General features: G+C 41.1%; 2 protein-coding genes across 4 annotated transcripts in view; one reads left to right on the forward strand and one right to left on the reverse strand.

Moving 5' to 3' along the window:
* GALNT17 (polypeptide N-acetylgalactosaminyltransferase 17) overlaps positions 1-6310 on the forward strand; it is a 174387-nt gene extending 168077 nt beyond the window's left edge. For all 3 annotated transcript variants that reach the window (XM_072978222.2, XM_072978221.2, XM_078378905.1), the window contains one exon: positions 2910-6310. In XM_072978222.2, the coding sequence (XP_072834323.1) occupies positions 2910-3038 (129 nt within the window). In that variant the 3' untranslated portion in view covers positions 3039-6310. The remainder of the gene's footprint in view (positions 1-2909) is intronic.
* The window catches only part of LOC144583991 (uncharacterized), a 484560-nt gene that overhangs the window by 121113 nt on the left and 343118 nt on the right, over positions 1-20329 (reverse strand). The window lies entirely within an intron of this gene.

The following is a 20329-nucleotide window of genomic DNA, read 5'->3' on the forward strand; positions in this document are numbered from 1 at the left end:
TGCAGCAATTCTCCTACTAATTTACCTCAGACTTTTATCTCATTGAATTGCTCTGATGGACAAAGTTTTATCAGTGTCTCCTAACTTAAACCAAAACATATTCTCGAAGGCTTTCACAGCCATGATCCGATGGTTCTTGTAGGTTTTCTGGGCTGTTTGGCTATGTTTTAGAGGTTTTCCTTCCTAACGTTTTGCCCGTCTCTGTGGCCAGAACACAGACAGAGTTTCTAGCTCCTCCCCTCTGAAGATGCCGGCCACAGACATTTTCCTCAGGAAATCACTACTTCATTATTTGTTCTCTGCCCAGCTTTCCATTGATTCTCCTACCACTTTACCAGAAACTTTTGCTTCAGAGAATTATGTTAGTTGACAGGGCAACTGACCTCTTAAGCAGAGTATAAGATCCTGCTGCTTAAATACACACCCCTTTCCTAGTAAGCTGAGCACATACTTTGTCCTTCCCTTCCTACCTTTCCTTCCTGTCAAACTCCTGTTTACTGTCCCTGGTCATGAGCTCCATGGGCCTGCTTCGCCTTTATTCCTCAGTGGTGCTCTGTTAGGAGCCAGCAATCAAAGCTAAGCTACCACACTGAGCTCAGAGATATCCTATTTTTTCTTTGTCTCAAACTTCTGAATCTGCACAAGTTCTTTCAAAATTTGTGGAAAAAGAGTCAACATTATCTCCTTTATAATATTTAGGAAATATCTTCATATCTGTCTGAGGAGAATTATTGGTGCTATTAAGATTTGAGAAACTGGTTGTCAATTATAATTCCCTCATTTTTAACTAAAATTCCATTTCTTTCTCTGTTAATCGTATCTCCTTTTCCTTCTCTAATTCTAACGTTCTTAGTTTTATCTCTTTTTCTGTTTCTTTTTCAAATTTCTATACATACAGTACTTCTAATTTCTGTGGACCCTCAACAACAAGTGGGCTTGAGGGCCTAACTTCCATATTTCTCTCAACGCTAACTTGGTCTGCTTCAGAAATCTAGGTTTTCATTTCTGACTTTTTTGTCTTTTTTGGTGAGGCCTGTTTTTGATTTTCTGTATAATTCTCTTAAAACATTTCTGTGTCCAGGCTAAGTTTTAACTGTGGTTCCTTACTTTACCCAAAACTTTTACCTCAGGAGATCACTGCACCAGTTGTATAGAGTCTCAACATCTTTCCAGCAATTCTGCTCACTCAGACAATTCTGCTCACTCATGGAATTTATTTATTTATTTATTTATTTATTTATTTATTTATTTATTTATTTATTTATTTATTTATTTATTTATTTATTTATTTAACTTATATGCCGCCCACACTACCTGAAGGTCTCTGGACTAAGTTTTTTCAGTGTCTCCTTACTTTTCCCAATACTTTTTCCTCAGGTGATTTCTCCCTTGGCTTTCCAACAATTCTCCAGCCCTTTTCACCCAATTCGTAACTCCTTCCCTGAGTTAGAGTTTTCAGCCAACAGATCTATAAATCTGACCACACAGGATTTTCCTGAGACCTCTTCTGGGCCAGCAGGTCCAAAATCCTGCCTTGATCTTAAGATCCCACACCACTGTCAGGTCTCCAGATCCACCATCTAGGATGTTTCTAGGCCTCTCCGGGCTCTTTGAAAATCTTGACTGGATTTTTCATGTCTCACATCCGCCATCCATTGATGTGACCTCCTGTATCCAGACTCATCACATTTGAGCTGCCCTTACTTTTTACTAGGCTTGCCTTCAACCACATATGTGAACCCACCAGGTTTTAAGACTGAAACATTTTTTAAAAAAGATCTTTATTACAACATAACAAATGCCAAAGCTGAACAGAGTTAAACATCAGTTTATACATCAGTTACTCCCCCAAATTATAGCAAATGAGCTTTTATACACTCTATAATTCTGTGTAGGTCCTTTATTGTTAGCAATGTATCATCAGTGAATAAATTTATCTTAGACTCATCTTTTTGGCCTATACCCACATATGTGTACCCATAAATGTCAAGGCTCATAGCTCTAAAAGACAGGACACGATTTACTGTAGACGCCGCTTCTCTTCCTTGGATGTTGGCCAACCTGTCCATAGAGATTGCAGATTTGTGATGCTTGCATGGTATACACACACCTTAGATAATTAATTAGCATACCACTTCGAAGGAGGGGGAATTTCACTGAACTCATTCTGCACCAGGTTTCGGTCCTTTGCCTTTTGATCTGATTTCCTCTCAATTCTCAGTTAAGGCGTTCTATCCCTGTACATGCCTTTTTCCTGTGTGAGGTGAAAGGAAGTGCAAAATGTTTAGTAGAACAAAATAAATTAAATGCAGGTATCATCTGCCACCTTCATGTAAGCCAAATACAATTTTAAAAGGTCTTCAGAAATGCCGTCAATGGAGGATTAAACACTATGGGGAACAAAAGAGTTACGATACATAACACTAGTTTCACATATTATGCCTGCCAATGCACTTCCCCAGTCTCTCCCCCCTCAAATGCGTTACAATATTTAGGAATACCATTATTGCACGGGAAAGGGAGAACACAAGAATGTTAAACAGTACAGAGATAATTGTAACAAGATGGCCTTGTTACTCAGAAGATAGTAACCAGAAACAGCTAATAGAAGTGTAAAACTTATAAGACCTTCTCGTTTTTATTTTTCATAAGCTTTCTTGTGTCTCAGCACATATCTTCAGATCAACCATGCCTCTGCAGAAGTGTGCTTGGATAGCTACGTTAGTGTTTCCGGTTTCATGATTCATGTTTATTACTCTCATGGTGCTGTCCCCACAGTTTCCTGCACTATTTGTATAATTTATAAAAAGCTATTTATATTATATAGTTTTACCCTGAACTTTTTACTTCTTGAAGTGTCTTTCTGTGCCATTTTACATTTGATCAATGTCATCTGTTTTTTATTTCAGCACGGTGCAATCCTAAACAAGGGAACAGGACGCTGTTTGGAAGTTGAGAATAGGGGCCTGACGGGTGTGGATCTTATTCTTCGGAGCTGTACCGGGCAAAAATGGACAATTAAAAATGTTATCAAGTAGGACCCTCCTTCTCGTTTTGCTCTCTATGGAATAGAAAGCCTCATCATGTTTCCTAATATCAGGGAAGACTCGCTAAGAAGGCAATAGGTCATTGCGTTGAAATGATTCTTTGGTAATAGGAGGGGAATGCCTGCAGGGAACCAAGTCACCATCTGCTGTTGCTATCAAGCTCCATATGTGAGGCATTTCTGAAGAATTTAAGATACGCTGGCCAACGTTTCTGAAAGAGACAATCCTTTTCCAAAATATGGGATTAATTTAATTTTTTTTTAATTCTTTAAAAGAAATCTGGAACACAAAACTGAGGTATCAGTTACAGAGCACAACTCTCTCTCCTGCAGGGATAACGATGAATTCTTGTCTACTCACTTTCCATCGAACGGGGGCCCTGGTAAAACCTGGACCAAGAAGGTTTCCGTGTTGCACAGCCATGACACTTGCTGTGTAAAAACTCAGTGTGGGAAGTCATCAAAATGAGTTCTGGGTTTCTGGACTTGAAGCCGGTCATAAATTCCTTAAATGTGAACTATTTCTGTGCAACAAGGGAAAGACTTTCCTTGGAAACCTGCCCTAGGCTTTTGATACTTGAGAATATTCTGGTTGGGGGGGGGAAACCCAAGTGAACTGAAGGGGAAGATGCATGCATGCTTCCGTCTAAGTAATAAATGCACTTCAAGAGTAGGGCAAAACAGGTAGCAAATACCTGCTCAGCCATGAACTCACTGGGAAAGTGAGGCAATAATATGACCCCTTCTCAAAATGTTTCACATGTTTGAAAACCATTAAAAGGTTGCTGCAGGTCGGAAGCGGCTTGATGGTGCACGATGCACACAGGTGTGGGTTGGAAAAAAGACTATTTTAAAACACAACAAGAAGCAACGATGGGCATTGCTTTAAAATGTTTCAGATATGGGCTTAAAAGATGTCTCGTGTACAAACACTACATGGGAAAGTATACATTTTAGGGATCAAATCAGTGGATGACACAATACCTTCTGGAAGATGATTCTGTTTTGGATTTGGTCTTGGGCGTTGTTGGCCCAATTCTGCTTCCTAGCAAAATGTTGAGGGGAAACTGCTGGTGGGGACACTGAAGTGTCTTTCAATTACAATGTGTAGGGTTTTGCTTGAATTGAACAACCCGGTCTATTTTTTTAGTTCACTTTTTTACATTTTTTCTGCTACAGGAAACAATTTTATGAAAGTGTGTTTAATGTTTTATGGATGAAGTCGATTGGGTATTGCACCAAAGAATCATGTATATGAGTCCTTTTATTTTATTTTTTTATTGTAAGAAGAATTAACAGAGCAGAATCTTTGCACTCGGTAAACCTAAAATGTAAGGAATACCAAAATGCAATGTGTGCCCATTTGAAAGCAGTCTTTAAAAGTAGTTGCTGAGTAGAACCTATGGCCCTTTAGCTCTTGTTCACAGGTAAACATTTCAATCAGATTCAACATTAATTAACATGCATGGTGGACTTTGAAAAGACCAAAGGGTTCCTACCTCTTTTGGGCACACTTCTGTAAATTTTCTGGGATTCCCTTGGTATTTAAAGTTGGAACTGTTGCAGAAAAGTCAGTGAAGAAATAAGACCTTTGGTCCTTTTAAAATAAGTATTTTTGTTTTGGCTGATAGCGCTGGAGGGAGATCAGGGCTTTGGCTTCTGCTCGTTTAATTATACACATTATTTGACAGAGGAGCTTTGTGCTCTTTTTTGACTACCTGAACACATGTTATCTTTCCAGCATTGCTTTCCTGTTATACTTCAACTTCCTTTTGATGATTTGTTGCAAATTCGCTGTGTTTCTTAATTTACAGGATAGTCCCACTGCCATTTCCAAATGTAAATGCCCCACGGTGGTGTGATAGATTCGGACTGGAGAGAATTGGGTTTGAATCCCCTCTGGTTTAGCACTGCAACTCACTAGGAGGGATAAAGCTTCCTCATAATACCTCTTTTAATACCCTGTTTCCCCAAAAATAAGACCAAACCTGAAAATTAAGCCCTAGTATGATTTTTCAGCATGCTCGTAACATAAGGCCTACCCCAAAAATAAAAAACCCGCCTTCCACCCTTGTGCAGCAACCAGATGATCTGACTGTATTTGAATAAATATAAATTGTTGAATATGAAAAAACATCCCTGAAAATAAGCCCTAATGTGTTTTTTGGAGCAAAAAAAATAATACAAGGCCCTGTTCTATTTTTGGGGAAACACGGTACTCTGTTATGGTCTCTATGAGTTTCTACACATAGCAACGGATCACCTCACAAATCTGATTCTGTTGGGCCATCCAATTAACCAGTTTTCCACTAAGCATCCTTACAGGTTATAATTACTGTAAGAATGCGTAGAAGGAAACTACGCATAAATGGAACACGATTTGCTTGGCGAGATGTGCTTGCAGGACAGTAACAAGCACATGGAATTCAATTCAGTTCTGAAGAAGATAAGCTAAAACCTTAGGAAACATTTTACAAGCGTTGTTTTATCTTTTACTCCACCCGTGGTGCATCTACTCAAACAGGAAACTGAAACGAGCAAAAAGAAAAGCTTCATGACTTCGCATGATTGAAATTAGAATCCACTGCCCTCCTTAGGCACTTCTTATATACTCTGGTTATTTTTTCCAATTCCCATTAGCCTTTTATCACAGCTGTTTCCTTGTCAGGTCCTGTGTCTCAGTTTTTCATATGAATTAGGTCTTACTCCCCATCTTCTCAATTCTAATAGGCAGCCGTTTTATGGGGTTTTAGGTAAGGCTGAAGTTGCACCAGCCGAGCCCAGGAGATGTCTGTAATGGAGCCAGAATGGCAGTGTACAGTTGTCCCTTGTGATCTGAGGTTTCAAAGGGATGATCTTTGGGCCCGAGCTCCTTGAGGGAATGCAAAAACCAGCTTGGATGGCAAAAACAGAAGGACTCTCTGGCAGGGGATTTCTGAAATCTTGACTTTGGCCCCTTATTTGACCAATTAAAGGCCTTTCTCTTCAATCTATGAGCATGGTCCAACTTATAAAATGTGATTTGTCAGCTGAAACAGTGAAACAATTCAAAGTGTAGTTTAATAGTAGCTCATATGTGTTGATTTTTTAATGCCCTACCAATGGAACATACCTTGCCTCTGGTTGATCACATGCCATGTGCAATCAAATTTCTTGGGTTCCCCTCCCCCCAATGCTTCAGACACATTACAGAGCACAGGATGATTATGCATAATTTATTTGTTTCTGGATTTGCACCCTGCCCAATAAATTTTAGAAAACATGGCTTTGGCTTTATATTATTTCTGTTTTTGGGGGCCCACAGCGACATTGCAACTGACACTGTAATATTCAATTGAAGAAAAGTAGAAGGTGAATCCATGAAATCAGAAATGGGTCCTCTAGATTTCATATGGTTTCCAAGTGGGATCCTTCCCAAACCATCAAATCAGAGTTCCCATGGGGCCCACAGACTGCACCACAGAAATCAGGCATCCTTCAGTGGCTGTAGCACAAAGAACATGAGTGCAAGGCATGAATCCACCCAATTTCTAGATGGGATCCTCACCCAGCCACCTTTAAACAATAGATACTGCCTGGTACCATGTAAGGGACATGGTGGCGCTGCGGGTTAAACCACAGAAGCCTCTGTGCTGCAAGGTCAGAAGACCTGCAATCATAAGATCAAATCCATGTGACGGAGTGAGCCCCCGTCACTTGTCCCAGCTCCCACTAACCTAGCAGTTCAAAAGCATGCAAAAATGCAAGTAGATAAATAGGTACTACCTCGGTGGGAAGGCAAATGACGTTCCATGTCTAGTCACACTGGCCACGTGACCATGGAGAATTGTCTGCAGACAAATGCTAGCTCTGTTGGTTGGAAACGGAGATGAGCCCCCTAGAGTCGGACACGACTGGACAAATTGTCAAGGGGTACAATGTATGTTTCCCAACATCTTGTATTTCTTCCCCTCCTTTGAAACATGCAAAGATAAGAATTTTGTTTTGAGGTTCCCTCTGCTTTCTTTTGATTTGTAACAATTGTACTGCTTGGTCAGCTTTCCAATAGTGATTATTGCCAAGATTCTTTACAGACAAACTTTATTAAGCCTAGAGTAATTGCCAGACGTCCATAGTTTTCTGGGGTTTATTTTCTCCCCAGATCCTGCATTTATAAATGATTTCAGTGTATTCCATCATGCACTTTTCCTGCCTGAAACATCTCTAGAGTGCAGTGATAATATTGTGCTGGCACAGCAAATCTGTAAGGCAATTCGAAAAATGGGGTCAGCCCAAACAAAACATCATAACTGTGAAACTCGGCTTCGGATCAGCATCATATCTAGCACAGTAGAAATAGACACTATGACATTGCTCTGTGCCAAACCTAGTGACATTTGGGCAAATAGTTTTAAAGTTACGATTTTAAAGTATAGGCTATCATTTGTACTTGTTGAAAAGTTGCCCTGACAGCTGCTTTGTGTTTGAGTGAAATGTGCATTAGGAAAAAAGGAGGGGAAAAACCAGCCAGCTTCTGGAATTTTCCCTCACTTTGTGTCACTTTCTGAATGACACAGTCTTAGGTGTTGTCAACATTCAGGTTGCCCTTTGCTATGTAACACCTGGCATCCTTTTTCTGCTGGTGATGTGGGCACAATATTGTGTAGCAGCATTGGGCCATTTCCTCGTGTTTTAGATCATGGATACAGAAGCACAATATCCCACGGTGATGAATCAAATTAAAAGGATGAGAGGGTGTACTGTTGCTTAGAAGAAAACATTTCAGCCATTTAAAGGTAAGTGATGCACTTGAAATGTCCTCTTTAAAGGAGGGACGATTGAAGCCGTTGTTCATGGTCTCTTCTGAAAAGCACCATCCACTCATGATGAAGGGAGGCAGTTTACAAGGCAGGTGGGGCTTCGGTAGCTTTAATAATTAAAGTCTTCAAAAAAAAAAACCCTCTGATTTAGGATTATGGGATATCGTGCTTCTGTACCCAAGATTCAAAAAGGCAGAAAGGCAGCATCATACCTGCATTGCCAGCCAGAAAAAGGATGCCAAGCTTCACTTAGCCAAGGGCAGCCTGAACGTGGGCAACACCCATGGCAGCAGTCCAGATGGTTTACAGGATCCCCTCTCTCTGCTCACGACCATTCACATAGCCCTGACTGTGGCTTTGTGTTTAGGTGAGAAGTGGTGAACTGATGAAAAAAGGAGTCTGCTTCTGGGAGACAGTAACACCCCACATGGAGTTATTGTGTGGATGGTAGTGCTGCTGGAGGAGTCCTGTTCCACACCTTGGCCTGTGGAATGCCCCATACTCTTTCACATGGACATGAAAAACCTGAACGAGGCTGACCAGAATTTTGTGGTCTGGTACTACCAGTGTACTGACGACACCCAACTCCATCTGTTTTTTTAAGATCTTCCAGAAGGTCCTTCCCTTAGTCTCTCAGGCCCCAGTGTGTGGGCCTTCCTGAAATTTTACCATAAAATGTACAAGGGATTAAATTTGCCATTTAAATATACTTTTTCCTTCAGGTCTCATTTATTCCATAGTTTTCCAGTTTCTGAAAAAAGGATAATTAGCCTGTCACTTTCTATTTCTGACTCGCCAGGATGCATGTGTTGCATCTTAAAGGACAAAAGATTCTCCCAAGATTTCTGGGACATGTGAAAAATTGAAGGGCTGTGGTGCAGCCCACCAAACACTGGGGTGGGGATGGCAACCAAAGGTTCCTAGACCCTTAGAGGCTGCCTTTTCTGTTACAAAACACATTCAAAGAATCAGAAATTTTGTGTTTCTCAAGGCTACCTATAAACAGGTATCATTCATCTTCCTTTGGCTTAACCATCAGCTACTTCTTCCCAGGGATCATGGGGCTTGAAACATCCTTGGAAGTGCTATATGTCAAGAAGTTAGGAATATTTCATGGCCATGTCATTAGCACAAATGTTAATGTTATATTTATTTGTTAGTTCAGGAATGGGAGAGTTTTGGCTCTCCATGTATATTGGAGTTACAATAACTGTAATTCTCTGGGTGCAGACAGGAGTGACGTGGACGGCCGGATAAATCCCCATTTCAGGTTTTTGTCAAGAAAGGCCCGCAAGGCCGCAATTTCTGGTTCGGACATAGGGTAGATCCATGCCACAGGGAGGGATTCTCCAGGCACCAAATTGATGGCACAATCATAGGAGGTAGCTGGTTGGCCCCCTTTTCCTCGAAGACATCAGCAAAGTCCCTGTATGCCAAGGGTATCATGGAACTGTCAAACCTGCTGCAGCCAAGGTGGCTGGTGGAACCAGATGTGGACACGGATTCCTGAAGAGCAACTCCCTTTGTGCCCAGTCCACTAGGGGGTTATGTGTCTGAAGCCAGGAAAGTCTTGACTTGTTGCTTCCACAAGCTTCCAAGCCTTCTGGGTGCAGATTATAGAGCAGCAGCAGTCATCAAACTCCAAGAAGCTTTCCATGCTGTTAAAACTCAGGACTGGTTGACCTGGTGTTCCTGTGGGAAGCATTCATGCGAGCCTCAGACCTTCCTGTCATGAGTCTGTGCCGAAGCTTGTCCCACACTCTGGCTACTGGGGGAGGAGAATCTGGTGGTGATTCAGCTATCTGCGATTCTGATTGCCCAGCATTTTCCTCAGCTGTAATTAATCCCTCAGATTCCAGATCTTCTTTGGCTGAACTCATGACATAGGGCCTCAGCTTGGCTGAGCTTCAGTCCCTCTCATATACTCCTGCGAGGTTTCCTCTTTGGCTTCGTGAACTTGCTCCTGCCAGACTCCTCATCAAGAAATTGAAAGCGGCTTTGCAGTTCCACCAGTGAAGATTGTCTTATTCTTTTGCTCCTCACTGTGAGTCTTTACCATGGTGCTTCCTCCACTGTGTTTTTGTTGTGTCCTTTCCTCCAGTAGACCTTTCCTTCCTATCTCTGCCCCGACAAACTCCTGTTAACTGTCCCTGTTCATGAGCTCCCTGCATTTGCTTCTGCTCTATTCCTCAGCTGTGTTCTGCTAGGAGCCAAGCAATCAGGACACTCCTGCTTCCTGTTAAGCAGAGCACATGACCCTTGCTGTTAAGAACACCCGCCATTCTTATTAAGCTGAATACATGGTGCTTCTGAATAGGGAATTTCTAGGGATTACTTGTCCCTTTCTGGTGTTTATTTAAAAATAGCCACCTCTTTGGCTTTGTCTCCTTAGTCTCCCCCTTTCTTTTGTCCCTTCCTCCAGTAGACCTTTTCTTCCTACCTTTCCTTCCTATCTCTCTCTTGTCAGACTCCTGTTTGCTTCCTATCTCTCCCTGTCAAACTCCCTGGGTTTGCCTAGGCTTTATTCCTCAGATGTGCTCTGTTAGAAGCCAGCAATCGAGACTTAGGGAAATGGGAGTAACAGCCACTGTAAGACGATCAGATAGAAAGAAGAAAGGCAAACGTCCAGAAAGAGATGGATTCTGTGACAATCTGCAAACAATAATGCTGCAGACTGGGAAGAAAGGAAGACTGTATCACCTATACAAGACTCAGGACACTTTTCAGTGTTGCAGGTTCAAAATGTATGTTAAAACAGCATTTCTTAATGAAAATCTTTCAGGATAAATTTATGTGGAGCAACCTGAAGGATTTCAAGATGTCAAGAAAGTCTTGTTTGTAAGCATAAGAAAGACTGAGTATGGATTTAAACAATCAGCCAACGTTGGTATGATAACCAATCTCCTATACCACTAAGAGTCCTTTATTTGAGTAAGACCACAAGGCCTGATATTACAGCATCCATTAATATTTTAGTAGAAATGTGAGCTCACCCAACCACTCTTAATTGGAGTGCCATAAAGAGAGTGGCAAGATATTTGAAAGAAACAGAGAATTTAAAATTAAAGTTATCACCTTGTGAAATGCCTACATTAATTGGATATATGGATGCCAGTTGGGGAGAAGACTCAACAGACTATAAATCAACCAGCGGATACCCATTTCATAATAGCCTTATTGATTGGATTAGCAGAAAGCAGATGACTGTGGCTCAGTCTTCAGAATGTGTATCAGCAACTCATGTATATAATGAATTGGAATGGATCTTTCACCTGTTAAAGGACTTTGGGATAAATGAATATAGTGAAGACGCTATGAACAATAGTGATGGTTGAGGACAATCAAGTCTGTATTGCAGTATGGGAAACAGAAAGTACAAAACCTATTTGGATGGAATTTAATGGAAATGTCAGCTCATGAAGGATTTATAGCAGAAGGAACTGACTGAGGCCAAGCATTGACCTGGTAATGGAAAAGCCACTGACAAGAGAGACATTTGCATATCTCCATGAAATGTTGAATATGCTTGATCCCAATGCCAACTAAATTGCTGATGTTATTGCTTATGTAATCTAAATGTTAAATCCATGTTAGATCTTGAGAAGGGGTTTTGAGATCTAAATGTCTATGGGGTCAGTGTATTTGGAAGTGTGGCCTGAGCTGCCACCACCCTACTTGCTTTTTACTGATTTGGTATGTTTTGTTTGTCTGCTTCTTAGATTAAATGTAGCAGTTTGTTGTTTTACTAGGAATGTCCTGTTTACCATTTTCTAGGAGTCTTAGGTAAAGTTTATTAGCTTATTACTTTGCTTTCATCTCTGTTCCTTCATTTTTCCCCACACAGCATTGGAACAATCACCACCTCTTGTTCTCCTTTTCCTCTTAAGAGTTTCCTGCCACTTATAGCTGTTCTGAGTTTATTAAAATTAACTTTCCTAAAATCTAGCTGTGAATGGGTTCAGCTTCAAATTTTGACAACCCCTCACTTTGCACGGGAAATACCATAGGAGACGTCTTCTTAACTTTAACAACTCCTTCTTTATTAGTAACAGGTAAATCAGCATTATTTCATGGTGGGATCGAAAAAGCTTAATTCAGGCAACAAGCCATAACTGTCCAACACATAGTCTTGACCACCATCCATTGAATTCATAGGGGTGCTGGGCCAAACCTCTGTGCATCTGTTGGCTTCTGGAGGGGCACGCTCCGCACTGTTCAGATGGTGCCGCAGCATGGGTGTCAAGCCCAGTCCCCTTCCAGAGGGGGAGTATTATATCGTGAATCTGGTCTAATCACTTGCCGCCCTCGCCCTTTATTCTTCGGGAAGACTACCACTGACCACTCTAGTGTCTCATACTTCACTTCTCCACCTTCCTTCAGTATGGGATCCGGTAGCAGCCCACCTAGCTTCAAATTGGGGAAGTCTCTTAGTAGCTCCTGAGTCTTTACTCTTTAATATTCTCTCAACCTCTCCAGCTCCCTCTTTCATTCCCACAGCTCCAATTCCACCTCGAACCGACGGTCCCCCTGACTACTTATACTCTCCTGCCAAACGGACAACTCTTGCTCCTCCCCTTTCTTATCCCCGTGCTCTTCCACTAAACTCACTTCAAATTTCCCACCTCGCTCTGTCTTCTCCTTTTCCGCCGCCACGTTCTCCCTTTGGTCTGCCTGCTCCTTCTCACTCTCTGTTTTCTCCCCTCCCTCCCTCCTTTGTCCTCTGGGGACGGCACACTCTCCTCCGGGCCACCTTCACACTAGCATATAGGTGCGGTTTTGTTTCTTTTGGAATCAGGTTTTTTTTTTTTATAAAAGGAAATTTTAAAGTCAAAATTCCAAAAAGAAAGGTGAAAAACAGCCAAGGCATTTCCAGGATTGTAGAACCATAGGTTAATGAAGTTGGAAGGGACCTATAAGGCCATCAATGCAGGAATACAGACCAAAGCAGATCTGACAGATGGTTGTCTGAATTTCTCTTGAATTCCTTCAGCGTTGGAGCACTCACCACCTCTCAAGGTCATTGGTTTGGTTGCCGTACTAAATCTGATTTCTTTTAACTTGAGCCCATTGTTGCATGTCCTGCACTCTAGGATGAGGGAGAACAAATCCTTTCCCTCCTCTATAGCAGTGGTCCCCAACCTTGGGCCTCCAGATGTTCTTGGACTTCAACTCCCAGAAATCCTGGCCAGCAAAGGTGGTGGGTGAAGGCTTCTGGGAGTTGTAGTCCAAGAACATCTGGAGGCCCAAGGTTGGGGACCACTGCTCTATAGGACAGACTTTTAAGTATGTGAAATGTGTTATCATATTTTTATTTATTTATTTATTTATTCATTTATTCATTCATTCATTCATTCATTCATTCATTTATTTATTTATTTATTTATTTATTTATTTATTTATTTATTTATTTATTTATTTATTTATTTATTTATTTATATCCCACCCAGCTAGTCATTGACTACTCTGGGTGGTTAACAGCAAGTAAAATAAAACAATTTAAAATGTATCAGCAATATACAGCAACAAAACTAGGCTTCCATAAATAGAAGCACTGAGATCCAGTGAGATGAGGAGGAAGCAGTTTCTGCAAATTCACTTCTCTTCCTGCTGCTCACTCTTCCATTCTATACAGGCCCCCGCAGCCCTCCAAACCATATTTTGTCCTCTTTTCTCAAGCTAAACATACCCAGTTCTTTCAGTCTTTCCTCCTAGGGCTTGGTTTCCAGCTCCCTGATAATCCTTTTTGCCCTCCTCTGAATTTGTTCCAATTTGTCAACATTCTTCTTGAAGTGCAGTATCCACAACTGGACACCATACTCAGGATGAGGCCTAACCAGTGCTGAATAGAGGGGAACTACTATGTCACAAGATTTGGAAACAATACTTCTATTAATGCACCCTAAAATAGCACTAGCCTTTTTTGTAGCCACATCACACTGTTGGCCTGTGATCTACCACAATTCCAAGATCCTTCTCGCTCTTAGTTTTGTTGAGCCAGGTGTCCCCCATCTTGAAACTGTGTGATTGGTTTCTTTTTCCGAGATGCAGGACTTGGCACTTATCCCTGTTGAATTTCATTCTGTTGCTTTCAGCCCAGTGCTGAAGCCTATCAAGATTATTTTGAATTTTGTTTCTCTCTTCCAGCGTATTAACAATTCGACCCAATTTTTGTGTCATCCTCAAATTTGATTATCATTTCCTGCTCATTGATTTTAAAAAATGTCAAAGAGCACAGGGCCCACAGCTGAGCCACTTGTTACCTCCTCTCAGTTGGAGAAGGAGCCATTAATCATCACCCTCTGAGTACGATTCTTTAGCCAAATAATGACACTTCTTCTATCCAGCTTCATCCTTTTAAGTACAGCTCTAGTGGGCCGTGTGTGTGGACTCCATGATGCTTTAGCCCGTTTTCCCTGACCAATTGCTCAGTTTCAGAGTCACCACACCTAATGTCACAGGATCCTTTTAGGGGAGGCAGAAAAGTTTATCATTAAAGCATTCGGAGTCCAAGAATCAAAGATGCATGGAGCTCACGATTCATATTCATATTCTGGTTCAAACTGTTCTCATTCCAGCTATATGAATTATAGCAACATCCCCCCCCCCCGTTTTATCATTAAGCAACTTGGACCCAAAATGTTTGATGTCTCACAGAAATCAGAGACATGTATATCTCCCAGAGGGGCAGTGGTTTTGGGGAGGATCCCGCATCAAACTCGTGGGGTTTTTTTGGTGTCATCTTTCGGCACAGATGTGGTCTATGACTTCATGGTGGTTTGACAACAATGTGAAATAAAAATCCTGCACATCCATGAAGACTGGCACATCAGATCCCTGTGTGCGCATAACTGCAAAGCCATCGTAAATCCATGTGCCAAAGGATCCTTGTTTTCTGTGTTGTAGTTGCTGGGCACAGATAAGATCTATGATCTGATGGTAGTAGTTTGGAGAGGAGCCCATGTAAAAATCTGGGGGAATCATGAGGACCTCTGCCTTGGGCCCATGTACCAAAGGACCCCTGATTTCTACATTTCATCTCTGGGCACTGATTATTTCATCTCTGGGCACTGATTATCTGACAGTGGTTTGGTGTGTAGTATCCACGTCCTTGAACTGATTTTACCACTTTTTCTCCAGTGGTAACTCGTTCAACCTCTTTCCCATTGCCTCATTTCCATATACACCCATGTGATATTGGGATGTTTCAGTATAGCAGTGAGAGAAGGGAACAGGTACCTCAAAGTGTTTCTGCCAGCTACGATGGTACACGCTAGCATTTTAACCACATGCCCATGGTGGGTGTTCTCCTTCCAAACTCTGCAGTGGGCATCCCAATGAGAAATATTTATTTGGCACAGAATAGGCTGTGTTGCATAGTTCTTTTATTTCCCCCACACACTTGGAGGCTTTCTAAAGATTGTCAACTCAGAGGAAGCACTGAATGGTAAAATTCCAGCTTGTCTTATGGGAAGTAATGAAGAGCTGCAACCCAGTATCCTCTGATATCACAACTGTAGCACAGCTAATTCTGATCCAAGTCTTCCAGTTTACAGTAACAGAGGAGTAAAACTCAGTAAAGTTAATAAGTCTGGAAATTGCGTGCACCTGATCACCATGGGTTCTGCTGCAGCCCATGTAAACACAGAAAATAGATTTTATGTCAAGAGGAAATACAAGGATTAAAGGATAGCATTGGCCAATTGGCTCCAAAATCCAAACATTATGGGGGTCTTGTAACCGATGAGCTGTCCAGCTGGAAAGAATCAGCCCCGTCCAAGGTTTTAGGTTATAAGAGCTGGCAAGAAAGCAAAACTGGATCCAATTACATCTTAAGCCAGAAGAAGCAGTGATAGTGACCATGGTAGTGTTATGGATCCAAATGTGGAGAGATACTGACACTTACCTGTCAAAATATATATACTGACTCTACAGAGTTTATCATTCAATTTGAATGCCTGTCTCATGGAATGTTTCTGTGGTGTTAAGGACATCCTTTATGACAATTTACCCTGATGCCTCTGTAAAATTGCATAGAGATTTGTGCGGCTATCAGCTTTGATTTGGATTTCTGCCATGAGCAGGGGGTGGGACTCGATGGCCTTCGAGGCAAGACCCTTAGCATTATAGGATGCTATAAATATCCGCCCTAAACGATTTTGAAGAAATGCTGAATCCTAATTAATACATTTCTAGTCCAAAGGGAAGGGAAGAAAGTTGCCATTCATATGCAACAAATTCAGGGGGACAACGTGGTGGATTACATCTGTAGATTACATTACACAGATTACTTTCTGTGATGCCATATACAGTGGTGCCTCGCTTAGCGAGCACTCCGTTTTTTAACGAAATCGCTTTGCGATGCATTTTTTTGTGATCGCAAAAGCGATCGCAAAACGATGTTCCCTATGGAGGACTTTCCCTTTGCGATGATTCCCTGCTTCAGGAATCCAGCATTGCAAAGTGATGATTTTTTAACAGCTGATTGGCGGTTCCAAAATGGCCACCAGGTAAACAAAATGACCACCCCCTGTTTTCTGGGACGGATTCCTCACTTACCAGGCAGCGAAAATGGCCGCGCTATGGAGGATCTTCGCTGAACAGTGAGTTTTAAGCCCGTAGGAACACATTAATCAGGTTTAAAAGCGCTTCTATGGGCTTTTTTTATTTCGCATTGCAACGTTTTCATTCAACAGCGATTTTTGTGGAACGAATTAACGTCGCAATGCGAGGCACCACTGTAAGTGGCCCAGACATTGAATCCAAAGGATTCCCCTCCAACTAAATGAAACCATTTTTTACAGAGTAAAAAAAAGTTACAAATCATTAAAAGCCTGAAATGGTCACTGCATTAGCTGAAAGTGTAGCCTGTAGGTTTTTGAGTGGAAGTTGTACCCAAGGATGCTTTACAGCCAGTAAAGAACTCCGTGAGCCAGGTACGTCATTTACAGCAATATGGAAAAGAGGATACTAATTCTAACTAAGCTGTCCACCACCTTCAGACCAAACATCCTATAGTGGAACCAATTTGCAAAAAAAGAGGAGAAAAATGGCGCATAGGCCTCCTTATGTTTGCTTCCTGCTTCCTGAGTTCTTACAAATACTTGGAAGGAAAGCAGACATTTACAAGTGAACAGCAAATAAGTTTCTATGGGGGACAGAGAACCTTGCAGGCTGGGTTGTCATCGTGCTTCATCACTGGAAAAATCCATCACAGCCTTTGTGGATTCATAACAGCCGTGGACAGTACATACGTGGAAGAGGCCGCAAAATGAGACCATGTACAATATGTATGTGGAGGAGGCCAAGAAGAGCATCTGCACAGCTTTTAGTTTTTCTCTAGCTTTCTCTAGCAATGGTACAAAAGGTAGATTTGAGAGAAATAAAAATCATATACAAAATATGTGGTTGATTCACTATGTATTTCTCAATAAGGTGAAAGCCTGCTGTAACTCAGTCTTGCAAGTTAACTAGTGTATGTTACAAAGTATTCCAATGACATATAGAGATGACTATACACTGCGGGGCACTCCCTGATCTCTTAGTATTGCTTCTGTTCATTCATGTGGAATTTGTCCTTCAAATAAAGGTAAAGAAATCTGCCCTGGAATTATTTTAATTCACCTTATCATTCATTTTTAATTAATACAAGTATAGTCCATCTGCATTAACAGAAGGGAAGTTTTTAAATCCCGCAAGGTGGTAGTTTCCTTCTATTCAACACTGACAAGGCCTCACTTTGAGTACTGTGTCCAGTTCTGGACACCACACTTCAAGAAGGATGCTGAGAAATTGGAACAAGTTGGAGTATTGCAACAATACTCAAGGTGAGGCCTAAGCAGTGCTGAACAGAGGGAATAGGATCTCGCAGGTTTTGGAAACTATACTTCTATTAATGCAACCTAGAATAGCATTTGCCTTTTCCCACTTATCCCTGTTGAATTTCATTCTGTTGCTTTTGATCCAGTGCTCCATCCTATCAAGGTCATTTTGAATTTTGTTTCTGTCTTTAGGCTATTAGCTATTTCACCCAATTTTGTATCATCTGCAGATTTGACAAGTATTCCCTGCACTCCCTCATCCAAGACATTAATAAAAATATTGAAGAGCACCAGGCCCAGGACTGAGCCTTGGGGTGCCCCACTTGTTACCTCCTCCCCGTTAGAGAAGGACCCATTAATCCTCACCCTTTCAGTACAATTCTGTAACCAATTGTGCATCCACCTGACCACTAGCCTAGTGGTGTGCCTCATTAGCTTGCTAATCAGGAGATCATGGCGCATTTTTTCAAAAGCATTGCTGATATACTACATCTACAGCATTCCCTCTGTCTATCGGGGAATGAGACCAAATTAATTTGGCAGGATTCGTTCTTGATGAATCTGTGTTGGCTTCTAGGAGCTTGCACAATGACCGCTTTACAATCCGTTCCAGAATTTTGCCTGGGATGGATGTCAGGTTGACTGGCCTGTAGTCCCCAGGTTCCTTCCTCAAAACATTGGCCTTCTTCAAACCCTCTGGCACGTCACCTACTTCCAATGATTTCAAGAAACAAATGATTGGGGGGTTCTGAGAGTGTTTCAGCCAGTTCATTCACTACTCTCGTTCCTTCCTTAACTTCCTTCTTTACATCCCTACTTCCTTCCTTCCTTCTCTCTCTCTCTCTCTCACTCTCTCTCTCCTTCCTTCCTTCCTTCCTTCCTTCCTTCCTTCCTTCCTTCCTTCCTTCCTTCCTTCCTTCCTTCCTTCCTTCCTTCCTTCCTTCCTTCCTATCTAAGTTCTTCTCTTTTGTCTGTCTGCTATCAGCTCTTTCTTTCCTTTATTTCTTCCTTCCTTTCTTCATCAGATACTGTACACCCATTTTCTCTTCCTCCCTTACACTCTCTTCAACCCTCCCACACTTCCTTTCTCCCTTTCTTTCTTACTTTCTAGCTCCTGTATTTCTCGTTCTTTCTTTTTTCTTTTTCTTTATTTCTTTTGTAACTTTCCTTCTTCCTTCCTTTCTTTCCTTGTTTCTTTCTTTCTTTCCTTCATTCCTTCTCACTTTCTTCCTTCCTTTCCTTCCTTCCTTCCTTCCTTTCTCTTCCTTCCTTCCTTCCTTCCTTCCTTCCTTCCTTCCTTCCTTCCTTCCTTCCTTCCTTCCTTCCTTCCTTCCTTCCTTTCTTTTTTCTTTCTTTCTTTTTTCCTTCCTTCCTTCCTTTCCTTGTTCCTTTCTTTCTTTCATTCATTCCTTTAGCCTTTCTTTCTTTCTTTTCTTCTTTCTTAATTTCTTTCATTGATTCATTCATTCATTCATTCATTCTTCCTTCCTTCCTTTCCTTTCCTTTTTTCTTTCTTTCCTTCTTTCACTCATTCTTCCTTCCTTCCTTCTTTTCTTCCCTCCTCCCTCGCTTCCTTCCTTCCTTCCTTTCTATCTTTCTTTCTTCCTTTCCTTCATTCTTTTTTCTTTTTTCTTCCTTTTTCCACCCTTTGTTTTTTCTTTCTTTCATTCTTTCATTTTCCTTCCTTCCTTCCTTCCTCCCTCTCTCTTTCCTTCCTTCCTTCCTTCCTTCCTTCCTTCCTTCCTTCCTTCCTTCCTTCCTTCATTACTCTGTTCCTTCTTACTTATTTTCTTTCCTCCTTTGTTTCCTTTTCTTCTCTTTTCTTCCTTACTCTTTCTTTCATTCCTTCATTATTTCTTTCATTTTTTATTTGCTTCCAATTTTCTTTCTTTCCTTCTTTCTCCTTCTTTCCCTCCTTCCTTTTTTCTTTTTCTTTCCTTCATTCTAACTTTCTTTCCTCTCTCCCTTCCTTCTTTCGTTGTTTCTTTCCGTCCTTTCATCCTTCTTTCTTCCTTTCATTCTCCCTTCCTTCCTTTCATTCTTTTCTTCTTCTTTCTTTCCTTCTTTCTTATCTTCCTTGTTTTCCCTCTTTCCTTCATTCCTTCTTTCTCCCTTTCTTTATTTCTTTTATTCATTATTTATTTAGTTCCTATGTTCTTTCTTTCTTGCTCTCCTTCCTTCTTTCCCTCCTTCCTTCATTCTTTCCTGCATTTCTTTCTTTCTTTCATTGTGTTTATTTTTCTTCCTCTCCCTTTCTTTTCCTTCTTCATTCTTTCTCCTTTCAATATTTCTTTCATTCGTTATTTAGATTCCTTTCTTCTTTCTTTCATACTTTTCTTCTTTCCTTATTTCTCTCCTTCCTTCTTACCCTTTTCTTCGTTTTCTTCCTTTACTATTTTCTTTTTCTTTCTTTCTTCCATCTTTCCTTCTTTCCTCTCCCTCTTTCCTTTTTCCTCCCCTGCCTTTCTTTCCTTATTCTTTCTTTCATTGTTTCTTATCTTTGTTCCTTTTCCTCTTTCTTTCCTTCCTTCTTTCTCCTTTTCTGTCCTTATTTCATTCTTTATTCACTTCTTATCTTTTCTTGCTTGCTTGCTTTCTCTCCTTCCTTCTTTCCCTCCTTACTTCCTTCATTCTTCTATTTCTTTGTTTCTATCTTTCTTTGATTC

Source organism: Pogona vitticeps, chromosome 7, assembly GCF_051106095.1.
Source record: "Pogona vitticeps strain Pit_001003342236 chromosome 7, PviZW2.1, whole genome shotgun sequence".
Lineage (NCBI taxonomy): Eukaryota > Metazoa > Chordata > Lepidosauria > Squamata > Agamidae > Pogona > Pogona vitticeps.